This window comes from Cyrtonyx montezumae, unplaced genomic scaffold (genome assembly GCF_038088225.1).
Source record: "Cyrtonyx montezumae isolate F1298 unplaced genomic scaffold, pur_monq_1.0 scaffold_17, whole genome shotgun sequence".
In the NCBI taxonomy this organism is placed as follows: Eukaryota; Metazoa; Chordata; class Aves; order Galliformes; family Odontophoridae; genus Cyrtonyx; species Cyrtonyx montezumae.
The window spans coordinates 23,821,225-23,847,428 of record NW_027071903.1 but is presented as its reverse complement, the minus strand read 5'-3'; the positions used below and the strand labels follow the sequence as shown (position 1 = coordinate 23,847,428).

The 26,204-nt window shown below is 41.6% G+C and overlaps 1 protein-coding gene across 1 annotated transcript in view; it reads right to left on the bottom strand.

Moving 5' to 3' along the window:
- The window catches only part of RFX7 (regulatory factor X7), a 47,896-nt gene continuing 21,692 nt past the window's right edge, over positions 1–26,204 (bottom strand). The window contains exons 2-9 of the mRNA XM_065733748.1: positions 25,249–25,282; positions 17,818–17,900; positions 16,911–17,033; positions 10,601–10,727; positions 8,608–8,682; positions 7,823–8,030; positions 4,545–4,840; positions 1–3,623 (exon numbers count right to left, since the gene is read on the bottom strand). Of these exons, the coding sequence (XP_065589820.1) occupies positions 318–3,623; positions 4,545–4,840; positions 7,823–8,030; positions 8,608–8,682; positions 10,601–10,727; positions 16,911–17,033; positions 17,818–17,900; positions 25,249–25,282 (4,252 nt within the window). The 3' untranslated portion in view covers positions 1–317. The remainder of the gene's footprint in view (positions 3,624–4,544; positions 4,841–7,822; positions 8,031–8,607; positions 8,683–10,600; positions 10,728–16,910; positions 17,034–17,817; positions 17,901–25,248; positions 25,283–26,204) is intronic.

Below are 26,204 nucleotides of genomic sequence, written 5' to 3'. Positions count from 1 at the left end.
TTGCTGCCTCAACCAGAGCTGTTGTTGCAAGCTATTAACCACTTATTTACTACAACAAGAAATGCTGAATGGGAAATGCTATTGAATTAAAACGTAACACTGGCTCTTTGATGGCCCAGCACCTTCAGAGGTTTGTTTTGAAATTGGTAAGACTGCCTTTTCTCTGCTGAATAATGAGCAACTGGTACAGCAAACTTTTTTTTTAAATGCCACAATACGTAGCAAGTGTTTCTGCTGCAGGAGGCACTTCCATTAAGACAAATACAATACATCTGTCTTTTACATACAGTGTGCTACATACATACTATAAAACAATATTAACCCAACATTTCAACAGCAGGATGATCCTTGCTCTCCATCCACTCAAAACCTGATGTATTAATTGAGTTCATGGATTCATTGCAGATTTGCTGAAACAAGGGGTCATTTTTTAATTCCTCCAGTGTAGCATCATCATCTTGTCCCTGCTGACGACCTGGATCAAACAGGAGATTTGTGTCTAAAGTGTTCAGATCGTTAATGCTGCCTGAGAGCTCGGAAGACAACCTGATGTCGCTGGAAAAGACAGATGTAACGTTGAGATCTGATGCCACCTGATTCACCAGCTGCTGGTTTGTTGGCAGACTGTCCTCCCCTAAAAGGTCTTTTACAGTGCTGCTAAAATCTAATTGCTGTTCTCCGATGTCTGATTGTGCTTGGTTATCTCCAGAAGAAAAACTGATCTGATCGCTGCTGCTTTTAGTGAGGTAATTTGGTGTTTGGAATTCATAAATTGAAGTGCTGGAATTGATCATATTTTGTGGGTTGGCACTAGGAAAAGCAGTGGATGTCTCTAAAATCTGAGTGAGATTCATCCTGGCCGTGTAATTGGAGGGCATGTTGTTCATTCCCAAACCTCTCACTGCATCATCACTATCAGAATCGAGTTTGTTTAACAACACATTGGTTATTTTTTTAGCATTTGTTTGTTTCTGAAGAGATGGGAAGGCCGTCTGCATCATCACAGTCAACGGGACCGACTGGCTTCTCTGCGCTATGTTATTGGCACTAGTGTCTGCGTGGATGTTAGTAAAGACGTTGTGAACTTCAGGAGTCACTGGGCTTCCAAAAGGTGCCAGGTTGGAGCGTGGTATATTTGAAACGGGGTAAACGGTGCTCCCGCTGAGATTGCGCTGACGATGGACAGCAGGGCTCACGCTCCGGCACCTCAGGCTGTTACTGAGAGAAGAACTGGCTCCTTTGTTGTCCAGAGGAGCAGGAACAGCAAAGCCCTCCTGCTTGGTGGTGCTACTTACAGGGGCTGCCTGGTGCTGCACAGGTGAAACAGGAGTCACGCGACCGAAGTGTGTATCATGGTGGCGTGGCTGAGACTGGTACGACTGGCCAGGAACTGCAAAAGCATGGGGTTTCCTGAAGCGATCTTCCACTAGCTCCTGGTAGCTTGTAAGGATGCCGTGGTTTGCAACCGATGAATTGCTAACACCGCCGTACCCGTTATTCATCCACTCCAGCTTGGTTTTGTCAGGGTGGGTAGCCATAGGCCGCTGCATCGGCTTCACAGGGCTACTTGAAACAATGCTGGCATCGTGGTAAGCCATACTGGAGCTTATGGGAGTAAATGCAAATGGGTTTCGGCATTCCACAGGACTTGGAGGAACGCTGCTGCTGCAGTTTGAATGCGGTGTGCCAATGGGGGTGTGCCTGCTGCTTCCTAGAGCACTGTCCACAGGAGTCGTCTGAGCCAGCCTGGAACAAGGGCTCTCGCGGGACACGTTCTGAGATCCAGAGATCATTTCAGAGGTGGGCGTTGGAGTTGGGGTAGGGGTGGGCGTCGGGGTAGGGGTGGGAGTGGGAGTGTGAATTGGAGTGCTGTTGTTATGGATCGAATGGTAAAAATGCGTGCTGCTTGGGTGAGATGACACAGGAGCTCCTTGAGCTGCCGTCTGACTCTGAAGTGCCATTCCTAGACAGCCGCCGTAAGGATGAGAATTATTCATTGACATTTGCTCCTCCATGAGCACCAGCTCCTCCACAATGCTGTCCTGGGTTAGGTCATCATCAAACGAAAAGAAGTTTTCATTTGATTGAGGGACTGTATGTTCGAATTCTTTCAGCTCAGACTGTAGAGGTAACTGATTTGAAGACTGTGCTTGTATTTGACCCAAGGAAGAGTCTTGGATCTGGCTCTGTAACTGCTGGCTGTACACGTCCTGCTGTATACCCTCACAGTGCACCGGCTCCCATGCAGACTCCTGTAAGTCATTAGAGCCAGAGTGTCCTGCAATAGTCATAACACTGATATCTTGCTGCTGTTCACAAGTCACAGATGCAAAATCCGAAGTTTTGGTGATATGGTGCCACGCATTCGGGTTAAAGCTGCCATCAGATTTTGAATCACTTTCTATGATAAACATGTTTCCTTCCAATTTCACTTTTATATCTGGAGATGATGCTGATGCAAGCTGCTGTCCTAAAGTAGAATCACTGGTATTTAAATCAGCACTCAAAGAACAGTCTGTCACTAAGTCTGCTGGAGCTGCAGAAGGTACAGGTACATTTACAGGTACCTTGCTGGGAACTTGAACAAGTGTGGTATTGTCACTGTTAGCTAACAATACAACCTTTGGAACCTTCGTAACACTGTTTGCTTTTTGACTCTCCTCAGCATTAGCAGCTGAAAGCTGCCCCACCAGTGGCTTCTTGACAGGTGGTACCTGGGAATCCTGAAGCGTAGCGGGTTGTCGCTTTCTTGGACTTTTAGTGCATATTTTGTCTTTAATCGAAGACTCACCAGTAGGAGGTGAATCAGTGCTGGTGCTGGACACGTTGTGAGTGGCAACAGAGAGCTTTAGAGTGCTTTGATTATTGCCTGCTGAAGAAACCGGTGTGATCTCACTGGACTGCGTTTTGTATTTGGTCCCTGCTTCTTCAGCTCCCTGATCACAGCCCTTCACTGGTTTTGCCTCCACGACACCATCAGCTGAAACCTTCACGGCTGCAACCTCAAAACTGATCTGTTGTGCAGGAGGCAGGTCAGGGGTCGCCTTTACGGATTTAGATGTGTCAGAGCTCTCCTGGCCCTGTACTGGGCTCTCATCCAGCAATCCTTCAGGTTCCATTTTGATCTCGACTGCAGACGCAGCTACAACACTGCTAGCCTTGGATCCTGGGGACTGAAGTGAAACAACAGATCCATTTTTGATCTGTGGAGTAGTCCTCCCTTCTTCCACTGCTCCTGCACTACTATTAACTGAAGGTGTCTGTTTGACGGGGACGCTGCTGCTGCTTGGGGCAAGAGATATTGCTGTCATTTTTACCACGTTTAAGGAATTCACATGTGGAGCTGGCACAACAGTCTTGATTGGGCTACTGGTAAAAAGCACCGTCGTGGGAGAGCGGATGGTGAGAGCACTGGTATTTGCTGGCTTCGGTAAGATCTGTGGGTAGCGATGTCGGGCAGAGCGGTCACCAACTGGGCTGGCAGGGACATTCTGGGGAGTCTTTGGTGACTGCTTGACTGATTGCATGTGCTGAGTGACCACCTGAACATTGAGTGGCAGGACCTTGCTGTCAGATGATCCCATAGGACTTGGAGATGTCACCAACTGCCTGGTCCTTGGCACCTGTTTAGAGAGAAAAAGAAATGGGATGGCAATAAAGCAAGGAAGTCCCCAAAGTCCACAGACCATTCCAACCATGCATTTCAAATAGTAAGGACAACACAGCTCAACACACCCAAGTGTGTACACCAGCAATATCAGTTCAAAACAAAGCAAGCTCTTCAACTGCATGCAAGACAACTGATATGTCTGCCTCGGACTGATAGATAGATATGAGGATTTGAGTTTTAAGGTATGCCTTCAAGACACTGGTCTACACATCACTCTGCTCTTCTTCTAACAAAAGGTTATTCTCATGTAGTTCTTCACTAAGTGGAACCAACGACAGAAATACAAAGGATAAAGGGAGGATGTGTTCAAAACTACTAATTTTCAAGATTTCAAAATCAAATGCAAGCTCAGTATCCCTTATCTATTGAAATAAACAATACAGCTAACGTCCTAAGAACAAATAACCTTCCTTCCAATCTTGTTTTTCTATGTCTGAAAGACAAGGAAGCCCCATATTACAGATTTCACGCAAAATTAAAATGGTCGCTGTCACTAAATCCACCAGGCCAATGCAAATCAATTTAGATTCCAAATGAGATGGCTCAGTGACCCACATGACCTGTAGACTTCCCCATCTGGTTAAATTTATCTGAAGAGTAATTATTCCCACACATAATCTAAATTATTGCTAGCTGAAATTCCACTGTCATTGACTTCAAAGATGAACTTGGCCTATGCGATGTGATCAGAATTCCGCTGCCTCTTATTCCTAATTCAATCATACTGCCATGCCAGCCACTGGGACAGAAAGAACCAACGGATTCAGGTCTGAACAGAAACCATTTTCCCATCCCACTGACACCGCTGCTTAGCTACAGGCCATTTTCAATCCTTTCCTAAGGTGATTTCTTGAGAGAACTGCTGGACAATTACCGGTATCGGGCTGGGGACAGCTGCCACAACAATGCCAATAGGCTGAGGAGACAGAATTGCAGGACTTCCATTAGATATACTAGTTACACCGTTGGTTGCAGTGCCTTCTGTTTTCTTTGCTGGAGACTCTCCTGGCAAAGGAGACTGCAGTTTCTGTTCCTGCTGCTTCTTCTGGATCTTCCGCTGCAGCTGCTGCTTGGCATCAACGGGAGACGACAGAGTTTTCACTTGCGGTTGAAAGGAGTTGCTTTCAGCAGTAGGTATAAAAGCTGAGGGCTGGGGAATCCCTTTTATTCCTGAATATAAAAGAAGAATCAATTATTACAACATATTCCCTCTCTGCTGCAGTGCCACATCTGTATCCAGCTGCACAGATACATGGCAGGCATCTCCACAACCACTCCGCGAACATCTCACCCATGAGAGCATTTCATGCTCAGTTCTCTTTGGTGTTTCAGTTTCTTTCCACGTTTGAGGCACAGTCCCTCCCTGTTAGGCAAGCTGCACACTAGCTGCTAAATACTGGCATCTCGTTTCTAGCAATCCCAAATAACAACTTTTGTTCCAGCACAATCTAAAACCAGTGCATTTCACTTAACTGACAGTAGAGGGCAGTAGATATGTTTCTGATGAGCCTTTAAAAACTCATCATCTACCACGTTTTTGTTTTGTTATCTGCACTGAAAGCAGTTTTAAAATGAAAAATCTTTCCAGAAAGCCTTGGATCTGTGTCACAAGGGAGCAGCTCTGAAAAGATGCATCTGCATGTAATGCCAGAATGGATCACAACCAGTGTGTGAACATGAACAGCAAAAGAAGGGCGAGAAGTGACAAGGGAAAAAAACAACCAATTAGAACCATTCTTAGGGCAATTATGTGAGTTTAGATACCCCGTACGTGGTCAGCAACTGTCTTCTGATAGCCCAGCAGCAGCCAGCATGTACCCTAAGAGCTTGAATACCACATCTCCACTTGATGCTTTCAATTCCTTCTTCACAGAGCAGTGAAATGCCCCAGTGTATTGCAATTACTGGCAAATAAGTGACCTACGTGGGCTGAATACTGAATTTATCATAAAAAACTCACAGCTTTACATTTGAGATTAAAAGCTTTTTTTCCACAGTTAATACACAGTCACATGTAGTTCCTCACAATAATGAGGAATGGGAATATCTTATTTGCCATTCTAGGCCACAGAACCTCTCCTGAAATGACTGAGCCACACTCCGAGCCCCCCAGGGATGCACTGGAAATAACTATGCATTTCCTGGAAACACCACCTTCTCTTGAAGGGAGAAAAAAGAGGGAAGCTACATGAGTCAGAGTGCTATACATATATCCAGATTTCCTCCTAGCAGCCAAAGAAGAAAAGCAACAACAGTCAAAAACTGTCACCATCACCTGTTAGTTCCAAGCTGGAAAAAAAAAAAAAAACAATCTGTAAGGAGCAAAGAAATTTTAGTGTGATCCAGAAAGGGATCACCCCTATCTTCACCCATGGCCATCAGCCTCTGTTTGAAGTCCAATCTCAAGCCAATAGCTTTGCCTTGGTTCAAACACATATTCCGTGACAGGCCCCAGCAGAACTTCTCTGAGGGAAGTTGGAAGGAGATGTTGTACATCTGAACTTCCATCATCTTTCACTGTTGTAAACAACCACACACACACAAATCTATAAACTATTAAATAACTAATTCTGAGAATGATGTCAACGCAAAGTAGATGCAAAAATCACATAATGCAGAGGCTTTCTCAGAGACTGCACACAACAGGTATTCCTCTGATGTAGCAAAAATATGGATCAACTCCTCTCTTTACCTTGAAGCTAAGTGCTGGAATCTCAGTCACACAACTGACTCTGCAGAAGGCCCTTCTGTATCAGAGGGGCTCTCAGAGCCACTCAAACCCTTACTTCTAAGATGATCAATTTAAACAAATGCTGATGTGGTGCTACTATCTGACACAGACCAAACGTTTCAGGAAAATTTACATTTGACACACCAGAAACGCTGGTTGGAAAATCTGCACTAGAGAAAACGGAGAAACGTAATTGTTTCCAGATTAAGACAAGCTATTAGAGAAACACAGCCACACCAGCAATGGTCTACAAACCTGCACTATACTGGCCCCAAAACCCAGATCAACTGCAGTACAACTCAGTACAATTACTCACACACTGAAAACTAGCAACTCTTTTCAGTGTTTTGTAAGACCTGGGTCCTCAACAAAGGAATTGGAGAAGACCACAGAATTAGTTTGGGAAGACAGGTTTTTTCATCCAAGTTCCACATGCTGTCTCCCAAGAACCACCAGTCAGCTAGTAATAGCACTGCACACACACTGCCTTTAATGCAACAGATGCTGAACGGAGTGGGCCAGGATGGACTAGAAAAACCAAATCTGACTGCTTACACTCACAGATTAACTCTTACCTTTCATTACCTCAAGGAATATAAACTAGAAAACCAATCTGAACAAGACCCCTCAGACTTATTTCATTAATTATTTACTTGATACAGGTTTTCTTGCTTCAATTTCTCTGTTGCTAAGGTGTTTACTCAATGGTATGGACTTCTAGAGAAGTAATCGGCTTTCCAAAGTCTTCTAAGTGACCAGACTGCAGATAACCTACGTCTCAGGTTGACCACTATTACATTGTCACTGAAACTCCCCCTCCCTCAGATAGCGAGCAGGGTCTCAAGAAACACAACCCTGTTTTGTTAGACATTCTTACCCCAGTCCTTAAAACAGGACCATTAATATGAATCTAAACCACAGCAAAAGGTGATCAAGCAGATGACAGTGACATAACATAAGCTTCAGAGCATGAAATGCTGACATCACAAAATAAACCTGAAACCACTGCTTATATTCACATCTCTCTACCCAGGCTACCAGCAAGAAAACAGTTCACAGTGACATAAATAGAAATCATGCAAATGCATACTCAAGACTCAACTGGTATCACTGTTTAAAGTCTGCCCTGAAAATAAATGCTTCCTCAGAGATACTACTGACATGGTCAACAAAGGACTAAAGCCATCATGCCTCATTTCAGCTAATGCTCATGGGAGAGGACAAAAACATCGTGACCCAAACCCGGATATGCTCCCACTGAGAACAGGGAAGACGAGATGCATCAATCCCTAATGTTCCAGGCCCACCCAGCTGCCTCACTACTCTTTCTTGCCAGACCAGGTAAAGACTGAAAGAAGTCCCTCTTACTTCCACTATGTTACTCTAAGGAAAGAAATTCCCACCGATTCAGAACTCATTACCTGCTGGTGCCCCTGCCATTACTGTTAAAGCTGCCATTGACTTGGTACCGATGTAGTGACTTTTGACAAGGAAACGAGCCAGTTCCAAGACTGTATCAAAAGGCTGGCTTAGCACTTTCTGGGCCCACTCACAAACAAGCCGGCAGGCCGCAGAGACAACTTCCTCATCAGCACTTTGTAGCTGTCCAGAGGGCTCTGTCCCATCCAACTACAACAAACAAACAAAGGTTACTTTAGTAATTGAATGTTATTAAAGAGCAAAAACAAGAATACAGAACAAATGATGATGAGAAACATGCAAGTTGAGTAATTATGTCCACATACTTCCATGAAATTGGGAGACCAAGATCACAACATCAGTAGCATTAAAAATGAAGCATTACTACTCATTTCCAAAGGTGCTATCTGGAGCTGACTTTACTGGAAGAAAACCAGTGCAAATACTAACATTCAGACCACCTGCAGCTGATTCTTCCTACATCCATACATCCATAGTATGAGCAGTTCAGCAGCCATTCACACAGGAACTGCTTCTTTCACAGGAGTTCCTCAATGCTGAATTAGTATTTTAAATATAAAGTCAAAACAGGGTCAGAGTTAAAAACCATAGCACTTCAATTCTCCATGAGTTTTACAGAACCACCAAACAGGAACTCAGAAGCTGAGCACTGTAAAGAAAATGTTCAGAACTACACAGCTTTTCAATCTGCTTTAAAAACTTCAGATTGTAAAAATCATAAACGTTAATTTGCACAAATGTACGAATAAGCAAATATATACCATACCCCATCTCCAGTTTTATGAAAGTCAAGGTTGGGCAGTGTTGGCATATGCACAAAAGCCTTCTTCCTCAGTCCACTGTAGCAATACGTGATCAAGAATTAAGGTCTACATAATTTCTGCTTGTTAGTTGGGGGTAGGGAGGTAGAGCAGCAATTCCTCCTTTACTTCTCATACACAAACTCACCAAGAGATCTCAAATTTAGTGCCATTAACATAACCTCATAGCAGGGCAGAATAGCAGCTCATAATGGCTGCATTCTTGGGCATGTCAGTGGGCTCCCCCATCTATACAGAGGAGAGATGCTGGGCGCGATGAACTTTACTTGATAATGACACAGAAGAACTACTAAACTAGGCCAAGTAGTTTTAACCAGATAACCAATATTTACATCTTTAACAGACTTGGACTGAACTCTCTTCCCCAGCCAGACTGAGAAAGAGATGATGAATACATTATTTCCAAAAGTTAACTGATGCTAAAAAAACCAAACCTGTTCCTACAATTAGCTTTTACTCATTATGAGGTTTTGTCTGTACTTTTTGTTCGTTTGTTTGTTTTCTGTGCCTCTTTTTGCTTAATTTCCCAAACAACTATTTGATCTTCTCCTAAGGGACTCCGACAAATTGAAGAAAATCTCCATGTTCAAATAAAGAGACTGAAGTTCTCACATTAATATATTTCTTCCTAAGATTTGTATAGTTGTTTTCTGGCTCTCACACAACACATTATCTCATTTACAAATATGGCCACAAACACCAAGATGTATTTGTATGCTGATCAATGTTGTACACAGAAAAAAAAATACTCCTACCTTTATTTTCTCACTTGTTTATACACCTAAGAATTAAATCAGCCTTTCTTCCTCCCCACAGCTTTACTCTTGGAGTTCATGCAGTGTCTCTTCCCTATGATAAGCAAATCCATCTCAGAATCACTAATTTTTCACTTATTTTAAGAATGCCTGTATTTTTCTCTTCCCTAGACCATGGAGTTTACATCTGCTTGCATTAACATGGATGGAGTATAACTATAATAAATTAAATGTAAGAAGGCGATTAAGGAACAAGATAAGATCATATTTTAACTACTCTGAATTAGAAGCTTAAGAAACAACTGCAAGAGACCTCCTTGGTCAAGCTATTAATGCATATGATTTCTTCCTTAAAACTTGTCTAGCTCCATCCAGAACATCACTATTACATTTTAGACTCCACTACTAGATAATCCAACATTGTTTTTAATGAAAAAAATTAATTGATGTAATTTTTCCATATGTGAGGGGTTTTTTGTCTCTTCTACAAAAAACAAATAACTTAGGGCAGGCCACTAGCACTTAATTGCCTTTATAAGCATGCTCTGAGTGAAACCATGGCACGGCCAGGATTACAGTGAATACCTATCACGACAGCTACTCCTTCTGAGTGCTTTTGAATTAGAACCTGCAAGCACCTTGATGTCTTTTGGCCTTTTTACACCCTTCCTCCTTTGCATACTGCAGTGGCTTAGCCTACCCACAGCATCAAACACGCACTGATAGAGCAAGAGTTATTCTGAGGCAGGCAGCAGGCTACTTCATAATGGTTCCTAAGGATTCTCAGGGGAAGGTGTCATTCTCAACTTGGAAATGCAAACTGTTGCTGATTGAACTACTTCCTTTGAAAAAATTACTAACAGTTTTGAGGTTTTCTTGCTAATAAAGTATTAGTTACTGCATGCATGTGAAGCAAGTTCCTTTACTCCTGTATCTCTCTTTGCAGATAGTGATACAATTTCTGTGGTTCCTTGCTGCTGTGACAATAAACATTAAAACCCAGAAAGACAGTATGATGTATATTTACCTTCCACCTTAACACTATAGCAATTAATGATTTTTTAAGAATTCTGGGGAAGTGTTGCATTTTTTATTTAACACTGCTTCTAAATTTAGCTGATGATTAAGCCATAATGGCAGATATTCTCCAGACAAGTGCAAAAGTTACTGAGAAGCGTTCTAGCAAAGGATATTTTGATTTGCCTCTTGTGCCTAGACGACGAGCCTTCATATTTGGAAAGACATTTTTCATTATCTTTCCAAAGTCAGCAGCACTTAATGGGTGGTAGCCAAGATTGTCACAATAGCTCCTGCAGCAAAGAGAAATAAAACGTGAATGGAAGCAAAGTTAATACAAAAGGCCAGTCTACATCTTAGACTCCATCAGAGGTTATCAAAAGAAAACACTCAAACCCATCCATATTTAGATTCACATATAACATTAATGAAGCTATCCACAACGAACTGAATACATTAAAAATGTATACACAGAGCTATTAATATCATAGCTTTTGCCTTGTTCTCTGCTGAGTTCAAAGACAAGTCATGTGAAGATTTAACAAGTAGTGGCATTAACTAGAGCACAGTTAAAACATACTCCATAACTTAGACTTAAGTTTATGCTTCAATTCACTTATTTTAGGACAAAATAAAGTGACAGTCTCTACCCAGAAGTATGGCTTGAGTGTGGTAAGGTCTGAAGTCCTGCAGGAATACTTGAAAAGCAGCAGGTCAGCAACTTGACTGTGTCCAGACAAAGATTCTGTGTATACAACTGCAACTTAACAGAGCTCAACTGAACTGAATTTAATGAAGCCTATCCTCCCATAGAACCAGCTTCATCTTTATAAGGGTAACAGAAACACGTACTGAGGAGTTAGTCCTCTTACTACTGGCCAAGCAACTATTCGCCCACGTGGAACTGTAAGATCTGTTTATAGACACCCTTGTTTTAATTAATGGCCCCAAATTAACAGATTTCAACTGCCCCTAGACGTGTAGATGTGTTAACCTTCATACAGCTGAGTACACCAATCTGGTAACGGGAAAAAAAAGGCAAAAAAAGATCTCATTTTGCTACATTTACTGTTCTAGTAAAATGGGCACCATTATCTGTCTAATGCTCAAAAACAGCAGGAGTTTTGTTTCAACATCTATTCATCTATTTCAATGCCTGAGATAGTTAGAAAAATATCTCCTTTAGGCAGAGAACAAGAACCATTCATTTCACTGCAAAATGTGAACATTCTGGAAAATCACAATCATGTGAAAGCAGAGGAAAAAAAATGTAAACTCCTCTGGAAGGTTAATCTACATAGCAAATGCTTAGGGCTGCACAAAGATACAAACACTATTACATACTGACTTCGGTTCCAAGAGCTTTGTGGTATTTCATAGATGTTAGCACACTCAGGCCCAAAACCATACAGTAAAAACACTCTCATTCAGACTTCCTACGGTCACCGAGTCAGCACCATAGCAATGACCTCTTTTCCTTGAGAAGTCCTAAGAGAAATACACAAAAACAGCACATCTCTGAATAAGAGGAGGTGATTGTAGACAGTTCTGTGTGGGCATCACAGCAGGAGAGCAGAAAAGCAATCACTCCACACACCACACTGCCCACTACAATCATCGGCATAGAGGCAAATACATCCCTGCTCATCAAAGAGAAACAGTGAAAGGAAAGACATTACTTCTGAAATAGAAGTTTCACTCCCAGCATCACCTGGCAAAAACAGTAACAATTAGCGAAGGCACCTGCATCCAAGCAGGCCAGAGGAAAGGTCTTCTCTGAAAATAGTAGCAGTACAGAGAGCAGGATATACTCTGAGGTACTTCCACTGCATTTCTATCCTCTGTGAAAATACTAGAGCAGCTATCTTCTGTTTTCACCTTGGCTGTATGCAGGTATCCTCCATTTGCAAAATATCACCACAGATGTCATCACTTCGTTGATGAACAGCAACGTTTATACTATTTGCTTCTAACATTACCCTATAGAGCTTGTTCTCCCCTAACTCTCTCCAGCTCTGTCCAAATCAGATGTTGCCTGCACCCTGGTACAGACAGCTGTCAGCCACAAGACCAAGAAACCCAGACTTTTGTTTCTCCCTCCGAAATGCAAAAGCAAATGCAGTGTAGTTCAGATGGTAACTCCCCCCAGCCTTCACAACGACAGTGACAGACGTCAGGAAAAGCAGCTGTCGGTGGCTGCAGAAGCTCCACCCATGGAGCTACAGCATCACGCACAAATCTGAGTGGCAAGAGTGCTTGGTAGGACTTCAAACACCACCTGAGGCAGGCTCAGCTACAACACTAAAGCAGGCTACTCAATGCTTTGCCCAGTCAGGTTCAGAAAACAGGCAAAGACGTTTAACGTTCTCTTTGCGCTGCCCTTCTAATACTTGATTTTCCTCATTCACAGATTATCTGCGTAAGGCCCCTGTGAAATGTCAGACTCAAGCCCTGCTTTCAGTGATGGGCTGGATCAGGTAACTCGAGAGGTTTCCTCCAACAAGTTCAAGTTCCTATATCAGGTATCAGGAGAATTTTTATCCCAATATTCATTTCAGTGTATGCAAGTCACAGCATCTGGATTCCAGATCTGACCCTTTGAAGTTAATACAAAGGAATACTTCTCCAGCTTTCCTGCACCTTCTTAGGAATTAAGACACTGCTTCATACACAGCACTGTCCTAGACAGGTCTCTGTACTTTTTTTTTTTTTAATCTTGCATCTTGCCAAGCTCTGCTGCATTTTAACATTCCCCTGAAAAAACCTAGAAGGCAGGTCTTTGTCACTTACTGATGCTGACTACAGGCCCTGCAGTCTCGATTACCGTGTAAAGGAGGGCTCTCCAAATTCCTCTGCTATAGTCAGCAATATCTTTGACTGAAATTCAACGTCAGCAAAACAAAACCTTAATCATGTTGGTTCACTACCAATCAATGAACTTTAAAGTTAAAACTATTCCCTCTCCCTATGAAGATAAAAAAATAGAACGTTCATCAAGTGAAGCAGATCTGTTTCAAGACAACTACTCACTAGCAGCAATAAACATACAGCTATATGGTCCCCTTGTGTCTGTATTTGTAGTTCCTGCAAGACTGTGATTTCTGAACTAATATTATCATGTAATTCCAGGTTTCAGACAGAAGGTCCCTCCTCCTCCTGCCTTGGCTGAGGATCCTACATGTCCATCTGTGATCTCTCTGACTTGAGAGCAGGAGCTTCTTGCTTCCCTGAAGCTCTTCTCTCTGCCACTTGCTCTCCTGGCACATCACTAAGCCCAGGAGCTGCCGTGCTTATTTCAAGGGTGGGTGGTAAAAGAAATGAGGGGCAGTCTACACAGAGACCAGAATGACAACAGACACACCACAGCTTATGTTCCTTCATACAGAGCTTCCCAACAGAGTACAATGGGCAAGGAAAGTCCTTTCTTTGGTAGGATTTTCAAATTAAATGTACTCGAGACATAAAATACAGTGGGAGTGCACTTGAATTAATCAACCAAAAAGATCAACTGACTAAAAGCCAATGAAGGTAGTCAGACTATGCAGCTCAGCTTAATTAGCATTCTGGGCAAACAACTGGATAAAATGGCAATAACAGACTGCACTGAGACAGAAGGGTCAGAGCAAGTCTGTACACACAGCCATTCAAAAACAGTCTTGGAAAAAAAAGTGGTATAATCACCTAATTGTGTAATACTTGGAGGCATCATTAAAACAAAGTCACTGGGGTGTTAGAAGGAAAACTAAAATGACTTGATGCAAGAACAATAGAAGATGAAATAGTTCAACATGCAAAATAATGCACAAGGATTAACAGGTGCTACTGCTGTGAAGTACGTGCTCATCAGCTAGAGGTGGCAGAAGATAAAATAGATCTGTTAGTCATCCTGTTGTTATTTACAACACACCCATAGCAGCTGATAACAAAGCGGATACAATTTCATAGTAAAACAGCAGCATTATGTGAAGGGAGTTTCAGTCTTGCTGTACGTACAGGCAAAGTCACACACACAACACTGTACACACTTTACTACTCTGTTATCACTGAATTCAATACAAGATGGGTGCAGAATCATTAAGAGTAGGAACTAATAGAGAACTTACTGCATGAAACAAAACAAAGATCTTTGCTTATCCAATCCACCAAAACAACTGGTTTCTAATAGATGGGTTACAACAAAGAACTTCAGGAAGAGGTAGGCTAAGGAAGAGTGACTTCAAGAAAACACTGAAAAGATTTCATGGGAAGCAGTATCTACTCTCTGTAGGGTATATAACATGGCAGGCAGCTCACCATGAGTCCTCATAATATTTTGCAGATGGTATTCCCCTATCACTCTTAAAGGCAGCTGGCAGAAGTACTGCACACATCCAACAGAAGCACAGCTTCTTATGGCACAGCGTATCAGAGAGCCAACAAGAGAGGTGAAACAGCTCTCATTTACCTCCTTTCTGAAATTCAGCTGCAAGCTCTCAGCCTTCCCAAGCACTTGCATTATGATGCATTTTTCATTTATTTTACCCCTTTCAGAAAGTCAATGTCCCCATTCACTTCTACTCGGAGATTTGAAATTCCAATTAAACAGTAAGGAGGAGGAAAGAAGGATCGTTGTATGGAACTACTTTAGAGACCAAAGACTGCTGAACTATGAAGAACTTGGAAACGCTACTGATACTTGCCAAGGCTGCATTTGTGGAGTGTAAGCTTCTGCTTTTTTATCTTCATGGAAAGAAACTCAACGGTACTGCAGAAGGTCAGTATTTTTCTCACACCTCTTTTGACCAAAATTTACAGCAGGACTTGAGGTACTGCTACGATGCAGCAACCTTCTGAAGCCTTGCAACTTTGGTTAATGCATGCAGAATGTGAGCATACAACACCTATATTTGCACATGGAGGAGAGAAACTGTAACAAGTAAATATGACAAACGTACAGTTTAAGAAGACTTAACATCCCCTAGGTAAACAAAAAATGATTTATCAAAACTAACTCATCTATTTATATGCCTTGTTCCCCCTCTTCCCACACCAAAGCTCCTCTTCCTTTGGTGTGCACAAGAATAGCTCATAAATAAACTCACAGAAATGAAATTTTAAAAAATGAAACAGATGCCTCCAAAGGAGAACGGATTCCAAACATTTGATATTTTCCTGAATATTTGCTTACCACCCTTATTTTGTCAGAAAAAAAACCTTCTAAATACACAAATACTTGATGCAGCTATATACAAAAGCCATCCAAATTTCACACTCAAAAATCTGTAGATGATAATTTTGCTGGGCATCTGCAGCTTGGCACAGCATGGAAGCCAAGCAGATTTGTCACTGAAGCAGGCAATAAATTATTAAATAAGAAATATATTTAAGAATAACGCTTCCATTTCTCTCCTGCACAGCAGCTGCCGCTGTTGCTGAGTCTGTGTGAGCAGCTCCTGCTCGGGGATTGGCTACCCTGACACATCTGTGCCATTGGCTACGTTTCCAGGCTGCGTCACTATTCAAGTCAATAGTGAGATTTCAGAAATAGGTGTGTGTGTGTGTGTGTGTTTATCAACCCCAGGCAAGCTAATGCCATCATGCTTCTGCTCAGTAGGAAGAAAGAAAAAAACAACCTCTACCAGAGAGAGTTAATTAAAATGAGGTATTCACATAATGCAGCGCTGCAATAACAACTAAGGGTTGAATCCTGTAGGCACTCGTGAGGTGGAGGGAGTCAGCTCCTTGTGAAATATTATAATCGTCTAGATTATGGAAATATTCATACTAGATCATAAATCTGTTATTCATCTTCAGGCATTTGGGATTTTTTTTTCCCTGTGGGGAATATTCTGTAAATGAATTCAAATCCAACTTCCACCAGGCAGCTCCCTCTCCCTTGCTTCTAATTGCCTTCTCATTACACGGTGGCTTTGAGATTTGACAAAACAGACTCACAGTGGCCTTGGTTACTGTTTTCATGCATATTCAGATACACTGTATCCCTGTAGAACTCAGGTTTGCTGCAGGAAGGACCAGTACTTGCATGCTATTCTGGACAGAAAGACTGGCTAGATCTTACATCCAAAAATACGCCTTTCATGCAGGAACAATTCTGCTCTTTATACTCATTAAGACAATCACATATACAAGTACATATAATCAGACTAAAATGTACTGTAAAATAGTAACTGATGCTTTTTCCCTATACCACTCTGCCCACAAAACATGGGCAACACTCATACTGAAATTTTCTTGTTAAGAAATACTTGTCTATTTCAGCACAGGTAATAGACAATTTGATCCTACCTTCACCAGCTGAAATGATTACATTTCTCCACTGAAATGATGACATTTCACCCCCAACGCAGCCACTATGCTCTTAGTAACATAGGTACTAAAGTATAGAGGGCCTCGTTCTTCCATATGCACTTGTACGTGTACAGCAATGGAGCACCTGCAGAGCTCGTGTCACATGAACTCAATTTAGGAACACTCACTTGTACTCATCATAAACCTCCTGTTTGGGAAGGGATGTCTCAGGGTGCTCTTCCAAGGTATTCCGTATCCAAGAGAAGGCATGCATCTGCTGCGCACGGCTGGATGACATGGAGATCTGATCGCTAGTGAAAGAAGAAAGAAATCTCTGAGGAAGATTTTACTCTGTGGTTCCTCCTCTGTTACAACTGTCAGTTTACACAGGCAAAAAGTGCCAGAGACAACAAGAGCCACTACCTCACTACTCAGATACCCTTAAAGGCTTTGGAAGGAATACCTCCCTCCTTCCTGTACAATCTAACAATAAAACTCCAGACTCTCCTTCATGACCGATAAGCAGCTATGCATAGACAGTGGTGAGTTACAGTGCACCTATCACCACTCTTACAGCGTTTCTTGCTGAACTCTAAAGAGTTTTCCAGCTCTTTGCACATGCTCAACTCAGCAAGTGCTCAGAGTGCTTCCTGTAGGCACCTGTCTGTCTATAATCGCCCTACTGGGAACAGATACAAATGTTATGATGTTGTCATCTTCAGGTTGGTTTTCTAGGTCTTCCTTTAATCAAAGGAATGCTACAAGAAATACCACTAGTTCTTTCTTTTCCTCACCATCACCAACATTACCCATTCCTATATTACCAGTTCCTACATAAAATGTGAAGGAACGATCACACCGCAGAATATATTCTTTGATGGGTCTCTCATTTTAGGATGTTTATACTTACAATATCTTCAAGAAGTCAAGATTCAAAAATTTAAAAGTCTTCAGCAAAGTAAGTTCTTAACATTTAATAAAGACAGCTTCCACTACGAAACACATCACAAATGCCTGCTCAGTAGGTAAGCTGATGGGAATTTAAGTAAGCTTCCAGTACTAGCTGCTCACCCTCACACACAGCCACACACTTACCTTTTGTCTCCATTGTTGGGACCCGAAGGCAGCTGAAGGTAGAGGTAGAGTTTCTCTAAGTCTGTAAACTTCTCAACTTCTTGCTAGATAACAAAGGTATTTTGGTTAAAAACAAAAGGAGGTGGGGAAAGAAAAAGCAAACTGTAAGAGTTGAGTTTGACAGTTAACAACTCATCCAGCATCACGTTCCAAGACAATGCATTTTCAAACATAAAGGATAATACTTATCTGAAAAACGTTACAGTGAGCAATAAGGGGCTGAAATATTCTGTTTGCACACTGCGGCACACTAGAAAATAATGGTCAACACTGCCAGCTTTGCAATACTGTTGCAAAAGTCATACAACAAAAGCAAAATTTGGAGAAACTAGAGTAACAGAACACTTCTGTAACCAGTCGTGCAACCTGAAAGCTTTCCTTATACACTCACAACAGGTAGGAAGCGCTTCTGAGAATACAGCGACAAAAAACAGCTACACTCTAACAATGTAGGACCTCAGGCCTGATCCTGTGATACACAGCACTCCATCAATAGCTACGTTGCACATTTCAACTAAGTCTGTCTCCAGATGAGGCAGCTGAGGGGCAGACACAGGAGGGAGTTGGGCCTGGTGCTTGGGTGATCCAACATGAGCCTTACAGACTCTGAAACAGCCACCATGTTCAGCAGCAGTGGGAGTTAAGCCATGCAGTAAGGACCAAATGGATTCTCTCTCAGGAAGATGCTGTAGAAGCACTGTCAGTACAGAGGTTAAGGCTGGTGCTGTGCTGACTGCAGCCCCAGGCATGGACTAGTGGGAAGCCCAGGAGAGTGCACAAGCCCCCCGATCCCAACTGGCTGCAGAACTGGGCCACCAATCATGCTACATCCCTGTAACAGCTTACACAGCGACAGTGCATACCACCAACTAGCCAGAAAGATTATTTCTAAATTGGTAGGTACACTTTGTAAAACTGCTCTTCCGTCCGGGTATACCTGATAGCACTAAGGTTGGTGGCCCTTCCTTCAATAAATCCGTTATCGCAGAGATCATCCTTCAATGAAGAATTTATAAAATGACGTTGAGAGGAACCTTAAAGACCACCTAGCTGCAATCCTCCTGCCAGGGGCAGGGACACCTCACACTGCATTACGTTGCCCAAACATAGTTGCTTTTAGTCTAAAATGGCAAACATCAGAGAAGCACACTGAAGGGCATGGTTCAGGGGAGGTCACCGTGCACAGTGAGAGCTAGATCCATGCATCCATGTAAAACAAACCAAATCCTGATTATTCTGGAGCAGAGGTGAAAAACAACCTCCTTCTTCCAAACTGAATGTGCTACACTGCAACATAAAGGGCGGTTTTGTCCTCTCATCAGAAAATGCAGTAGTCATCACAGTGCCCACTGCAACTGAAGCAACTTCTGCTGTCCCCCGGTAGAAGGAAGGGGCCACACACAAGCTCTGTGTGAGCTGCAGAGGAACAGCAACGCAGGCACCCTCTGACAAGCCCCTGGTTCAAACAAGATCCACTACTGATGGGTAAAGAAATACGACTGGGATTTTTTAGCAGAGTCCTTTTCAAACAATGCTAGCAAACAGGCACCTCTCATCAACAAAAACCACATCCCAAGAGCTAAGGCAGATGAGGATTATGGCTTCCCCAGTATTCTCAGCAGAGGAAGGCAAACAGAAACAATGTCCCATCGTTTTCACTTAAACTTCCTCTTCTCCACAGGCAGCACTTTCTGTGCAACTCCTCCAGCTTCCAGCTATGGCAACATAAATTCCCATAGAGATGGGACCTTCTATGAAACAGGTGAAAACATGCTGCCAGGATTCAGAAGAAGCTCATGGAGGTAATCCTACCTGGGTGATAATTAGATGAACCTAAGCTTATTAGATGCAACCAAATCTATTTAGAGAAAACCATCTCAAAGCTGAAGAAGTTATACCAAAGGGATGGAATACAACTGAAATCTCAGTTGAAAATTTCTAAATACTCTGTTTTGTTTAGGCTGCTCTCTTGGAACATTTCTAAAACTCCCAAAACTTCATTTACAACCTTGGTAAAGACAACTTCCTCATGAACCTCAGCTGAGATCTGCTAGTTCTAGTGGTAAAGTTCTGGTGAATTCTGTAGTAACTAGCTCCACTACTGCTCCGAGGATCAAAACTTTTTCAGTTCTTAATGCAATCAGAAAGCATTTGGGCAAGCAGAGGAACATCTCAGCTGGCCTGCTGGCTAAGAGGCTCTGACCTGGGGGGAAGATTCCTTCATCCTGAACTTCTCCTTGCCTCACTTTGAGTTCATATGAAAATGAATAAAAACAAAGCACAACACAGAATATACTAAGAAAATAGGTCAATATCATGTTTGGCAGAAATCTTAATTGTGTATTATGTGGAATGGAGTGGAAAAGTCAGAGCGTTAAAAAGAAGACTGCAACGCTGGCATCATTTGGACAAATCCCCCTTTGTGTAGGCACTTACAGTTCACGCTACAGCAGTTTTATTACACAAGCATAAGGTAAAATGTCTGGGGAATCTCTGTTGACTACTTGAAAGGATCTAAAAGGATCTAAGTAAACCTTTTGCTTGAAGTTACCTGACCTTGACTGACTGGTTCTCATCAAATCAGGAAGAAATCTAATTCTCTAAAAGTTATTTATAAACCATACTTCTTGGAGCTGTGTTAGAAAGATGCATAGGGGTGCTAAACTGGCTGCATGACTGAGGTGTGAAGCCATCACGAAGCACCACTCTGCTATTCTTGGGCTTCACACATTATATTTATCTCCTTTAATTGGAACCACATCAAATGAAGGCAGATTCAGTGAAAATGGGGGGCAGGCAGCATTTGTATTTATTTTTATAATTTGGCTTCAGTTTAACAAAAAAATACACCAAATATTCAAAGTATCTTACTGATCATAGACACAAAAAACTAAGGACAAAGAACTAGAAACCTCAGGTCATAGGCAAAAAGCCTTACAGTAACACACAAAAGAACAGTATTCTCTGGCATTCATCTTTGCTTTGATAGCCAAAGACACATAAATCCACCAAGAAAATACATAGCAAACAAACCAGAGATCAGCCTACATCTGTGCATCAGCAGACAAACAGATCTGGTCCAAACGATTCTGTTCTTAAGCTGCCTGAGAACGATACAGAATAAGGACCTCAAGGAATGTAAAAGAAAGTTGCTTCTGTTCCTAGCAGACTTTTCGCATGAGTAAACAAGCTATAAGATAACTGGGTTTTAGTTTACCCTTTTATTTACCCTTATTTCTGTTTCACACCTAGTTCCACTGCGACACTGAATAAACACTAAAATGTTTTATTGGCCCCCCAAAAAAACAAAACAAACAAACAAAAAAACACAATCAATTTAACACTGAACACAGTTCAGAAATTCATCTGTGACACAGGAAGTGTGAATTAACCGTGTTCCTGCTTCAACTCGAGAACACGATTTCAGCTTGAGTCTCCAGAATCACCAAATACTGCTTAAAGATTGCTGACCTTGCCCAGCTGGGTCTCTCTATCTAGGTTTCTGCAACTGCTGATCTGCCACATCAGAAATGTTATTGAATGTTCACCCAAAGTCACCAAAACAGATTACCATAGGAAACTCCAGACAATTTGTTTTTTCCCAGGATTATTTTTTAAAGAAGAAAAGATCTAGTCAGGCCAAATTTATATAAAGGAACACTACAGTAAGTAGTGACTAGCAAAATTACAGATTCCTGAATGCTGGAAAACATCATTCAAATTTCCTGTTTCTACAGTGAAAGTTATTTCTGTCCTTAGGTTCTAGTCAAGATGAGCTGAAGGCCAGGGCACTGCTGCAAGTTTTCTAAACTACTAATGTTTTAGAGAGCACAGACTGATCTCAAAATCCCTCTCACATTTTGTGTATTTATAAGTAACTATATTCTAAGTAAAAAAGGCAATGCAACTTGTACATACTGGCAGTCTGGTTCTAAAACTTGTCGTATTTCAAAAGAACAAACATCTATTATTTAACAACCAGACTAAGAATAGCAGATTAGCCAAGCAATCATCTCCCCACTGTGCAAAGAGAGAAACAAGAAGCAAAGGTTAAATAATTTGCTCGAGGTCAGATGGTTTGCCGAAAATGTGATCAAGACAGAAAATAGCTAATAGTTGAGACTGAACCTATTATTCTAAAGAGCTGCTAATAAACACACTTGGTATGCTTTCTCTGAACAGAAGCCGAAACATATTTCAGGTGCTAAATATTCCAAACAAGCCCTAAAAATGCATGGCAGCCTCATACTGACAGCCGCCAAGTACATCTGCCAAAGCTGCATACAGCTTTTGCCTGTTTCCTGAAGGGCCAAAAAGTGACAAGCTGCCACCTCCCCTGCAGTGGGACTGAAGCAGGTTGCTCCAGCAGCAGCTCGCACACATCGCTGCCGCCTGCACTGGAACTGCTCAGGTCACTGTGGCAGCCTTGGCTTTCACAGCCATCAATTCAGCAATCTCTCACCACCAGCACTGATCTCTTTTCAGAAGAGTAAGGAAGGAAACCTTAACCTACTTGCTAAGGAATTACACGGGGCATACCATTCTTTAAATCGGGTTCAAGAGTTCACTTAGTATGTGGCAACAAATGCAACAAGCAAAGTCATGAGAGACTTCCAGACATGTTTACTACAGTTAAAAAGATGTTACAATGAATTTTTAATGGCTGTTTACACCACGGTTCTTGCTAATTACCTCTTTTTTTGGGATTGCACAGCATATGATGTTCTTATGATCCTCCAGAAGCTGACAGCATGTCACAGAATGTAAATGGTGCAGCATAACAGGAAAAAGGCACATAACTTTGGTCTCTTGTATGAATAAAACTGGCAGTTCTAGTGTGAAAAGTTTTACTACTTTCTGTACTGTTCTGACACTAGCTACCTCCACAACAGAGACAATTACCCTCACCTTTACTTCCTTTTCCTCTCCTTGTGCTAAATTAGGCAGCCTATGTCCTAAGGAGCATTTGTGTGCTGCTCTGGCACACAGTGGCTGTGTCCGCTGCTACCAAACAAAGACAACAAGCCCAGTCTGATTCTTTGTATCTACCGATGTCTGTTAAGGTTGCTAGCAAAACTGACCACGTTTAAAGGCTTTATGCCACCATCAGTAACTTTCCAATAAAATTGAAAGCTGGTCCTAAATTCCCTTTTCACAGTAATAAATAAATAAATACATAAGAGGCAAGGGATGGGCATTAATGGTTTATATTATGTGAGATTGAATCAGAGGCCCTCATAGGATTTCTATCCGAACCAAACCCAAGAAAGTGCACTTACAGGAAATGTTCTGACTGCCCACAACCTGGGGCTTACACCCTGCCAGCAGCCAGGAACTGGCTAGCTCCAAACACTCCACTTCCAGGACCACTTTGACAAACCCATACACAGTTCTCTGCAGAGGCAACCTGCTCACCTGCCTCGTGCAGACCACAGGCCTGCAAGGAAGCCCCAAGCAAGGAATTTAGAGCTATACAGTCACAGCCTTTTAGATTAGCATACTTCCACTTTCTGTCTTGCAGTTCACAGCTTTCCAAAAGCACGTAAAATGCACCAACCATTTTGGCAGGATTCAACTTCATTTTTATTTATTGAAACTATTCTTATCTTACATTTTACTTTTCCCAATAACCCGATCAGCATTAGATCTACCTCTGCTACACTGAGAGTGGCTCTTCCAATGCTGATAGAACTCCTTGAAGCTCATCAGCACAGACAAAAAAGCACTTGGAACAGAAAATGTGACCCTCGTGAAACTGCTACTCTGCTCCCAGCCAAGCCATGGAGAGCGCCTGCTTGCAAGAGGACTATTCAGAAAAACACTGTCCACTCCATGGAGGATCACAGTCAACTTGCACAGATGAGTGGTAACACTGACTCATATAAACTGACAATTCCTCTGCCAGTATCCCAATTCCACTAATCTGAAGAATTTAAAGCAAGAACGGTCCTCATGTAATTCCACTTTCTTAAAACAGATCTCCAAGAAGCAGCTGACAGATACTGTTACTTACTTATTCCTTCTCTGATGCTACTTAAGAACTTATCCACACTTCTTATTTTCTACTGCAGAAAAGGCCAGTGTTTAAGAGTTCTACAAGTGCAATTTGCCCTTTTGCAATTGAATACTCGTGTACAAAAGATTTTATATTCACCTGTTTTGTGTCCACAGATGCCACTGAGGAATAAATAGGACAAAAAATGACATTTTACATCACATGTTTACTTGGATGCATCCAAGAATTCTTTTAAGCATAGGTAAAACTGAGTCCAATTACTGTATTTGCAATACAATAATGAAGCTTACTTTAAACCTCCTATCATGATAAATCAAGACATTTTAAGGGAATAGAATTCAGTGCTATCTGAATTAGACTTTGACAGCATGACTTTAAGGAACGTTCTTATTTAGCTCAGCCACACAGCTGAACAGATTCTACATGATAGTATCCAGATGGTTGTCTGTGTCATCTTTTTATCTCACCCGCTGGTACTTATGGATGAAATGCCAAAGGTAGACAGTTAGAATAAGCAGTCCTTTCCAGTCTTGAGATTTATGAACTCAGACTCTGATTTAAAGAAAGTTGCAACCTGCTCCCTATTAAATACAAACAAATCATCTGAGTTTGTCCTAGATATCTGCTTCCCAGAAATAACCTCTTATCACCATCTAGATCCTGTTATTTAAATTTACAAAGGATAGATATGCTGATGTATTTCAAGGTCTTTCCTTCTCCAAAAAATAAAATAAAATAAAATAAATAAAAACCTGTACAGCTGAGCAAACAAGACCTGTAGCATGGCTCTTTGCTGGGAAAGTATCAAAGATGGTGTGCAGAGGTTAGCAAGATTTAAACAGATGAACCAAACAACCTGTTATTATTATTTCAGCAAGGTTTTCACAGACTAGGACACTTGTCTGTCATATTTTGAGTTAACACACAAACCAAGAACAGTTAATTCCTTAAAATGTAGTACTGGCCATGAATTGACTACTTTATGGAAGCTATATGAACAACAACTGTCAAGAGCCTAAAGTGCAATGGAACACAATGGCACAGTAAACTTTTTGCAGACTCTGATCTGTGAGATGCAATCTTGCATTAAACAAAATCACATTTACAAAAGGAGTCAGGCACCCATCTAAGTCATATCTATACAAACAGCCTCTACAAGGGGAAATCACAGCCACTTGCTGCTGGTGCTAAGAGGGCAATACTTCCCCGGGAAAGGAACACCAAACCACACGATACATTCTTATGAGCACATTTAGTGGTAGTACTTTGAAGTACTGCCAAGGAACAGCTTGATAATAGCTGTCAGTCTCCAGAGTCATCTATTTTGGTCTTACAGTTTTATTAAATATTAAGAAGTATTCAAGAGTTGTACTTACCAAAATGCAGTCCACTTTAGATTGTACAGTTTTGCTAGACGTGAGGGAAGAAAGAGAGAACAGAAATTTTGAATTAATCTAAACAGTTATTATGAAAATATTACATATTCCAATTACTACCACTGTACTAGAGACTTAATATCCTGCTACAAAATCTCACATTAGTCTGTGGAACAATATTTAACCTGCAATTTTTTTAGGTAGAAAGTCACAGCAAACCCAACTTGTTCTAGTTCTTGCCATTTTGCTCTTCTGCATAAGGCCTACATTTAAAATGAAATATTACTGCAACTAGGAGCTATTATCTCAAGTTACAAAGGAGCAAAGATGGATCTCACTAGTACTAATGGAAACTCTTCCACAATTCAGATGTACTTGTTTATCTGTAAACACAATTATCACCTCTTTCTCACCACGCTTCATTAAACCCACCACTTCAGTGCATTTATTTCTAGCTTTTCCGAAGAGCTGCCAAAAAGCAGGCACAATTGGTTTCCCACCATCATCTTACGTCGGAGTTTTCCACTTCCATCTCGCTACCTTTCAGTTGGTTTACTAAAAAGAACTGGGCAGGGACTGAATTCAAGTTCATCATAAAAGACCTTGGTAAATGTGCCAAGGGGTGGCATGGAACTTACTGTACTTAAACATAAACAGAACCATAAGCAACTTTTGTACTTCCTAGAATACTCCGTGTCACATTCTTTGTCTGACTCCATATTAGCTGAAGTCGTTTAATCACTGCTCTGAGCATGAAAATGAGCTTTCACATGAAAGATGCACGAGCTTCACTGCTGGACACTGAGCGAGCTCTAAACAACCAATTTCCAAGTTTAGGAAACATTTCATTGCTAGTAAAATAATATACAGCTTAGCCTCCTGTTAACAGAACAAAACATTTCCAGTTATTTATTTTTGTATACAAGCTACTCACATACAAAAAAAAAAAAAAAAAA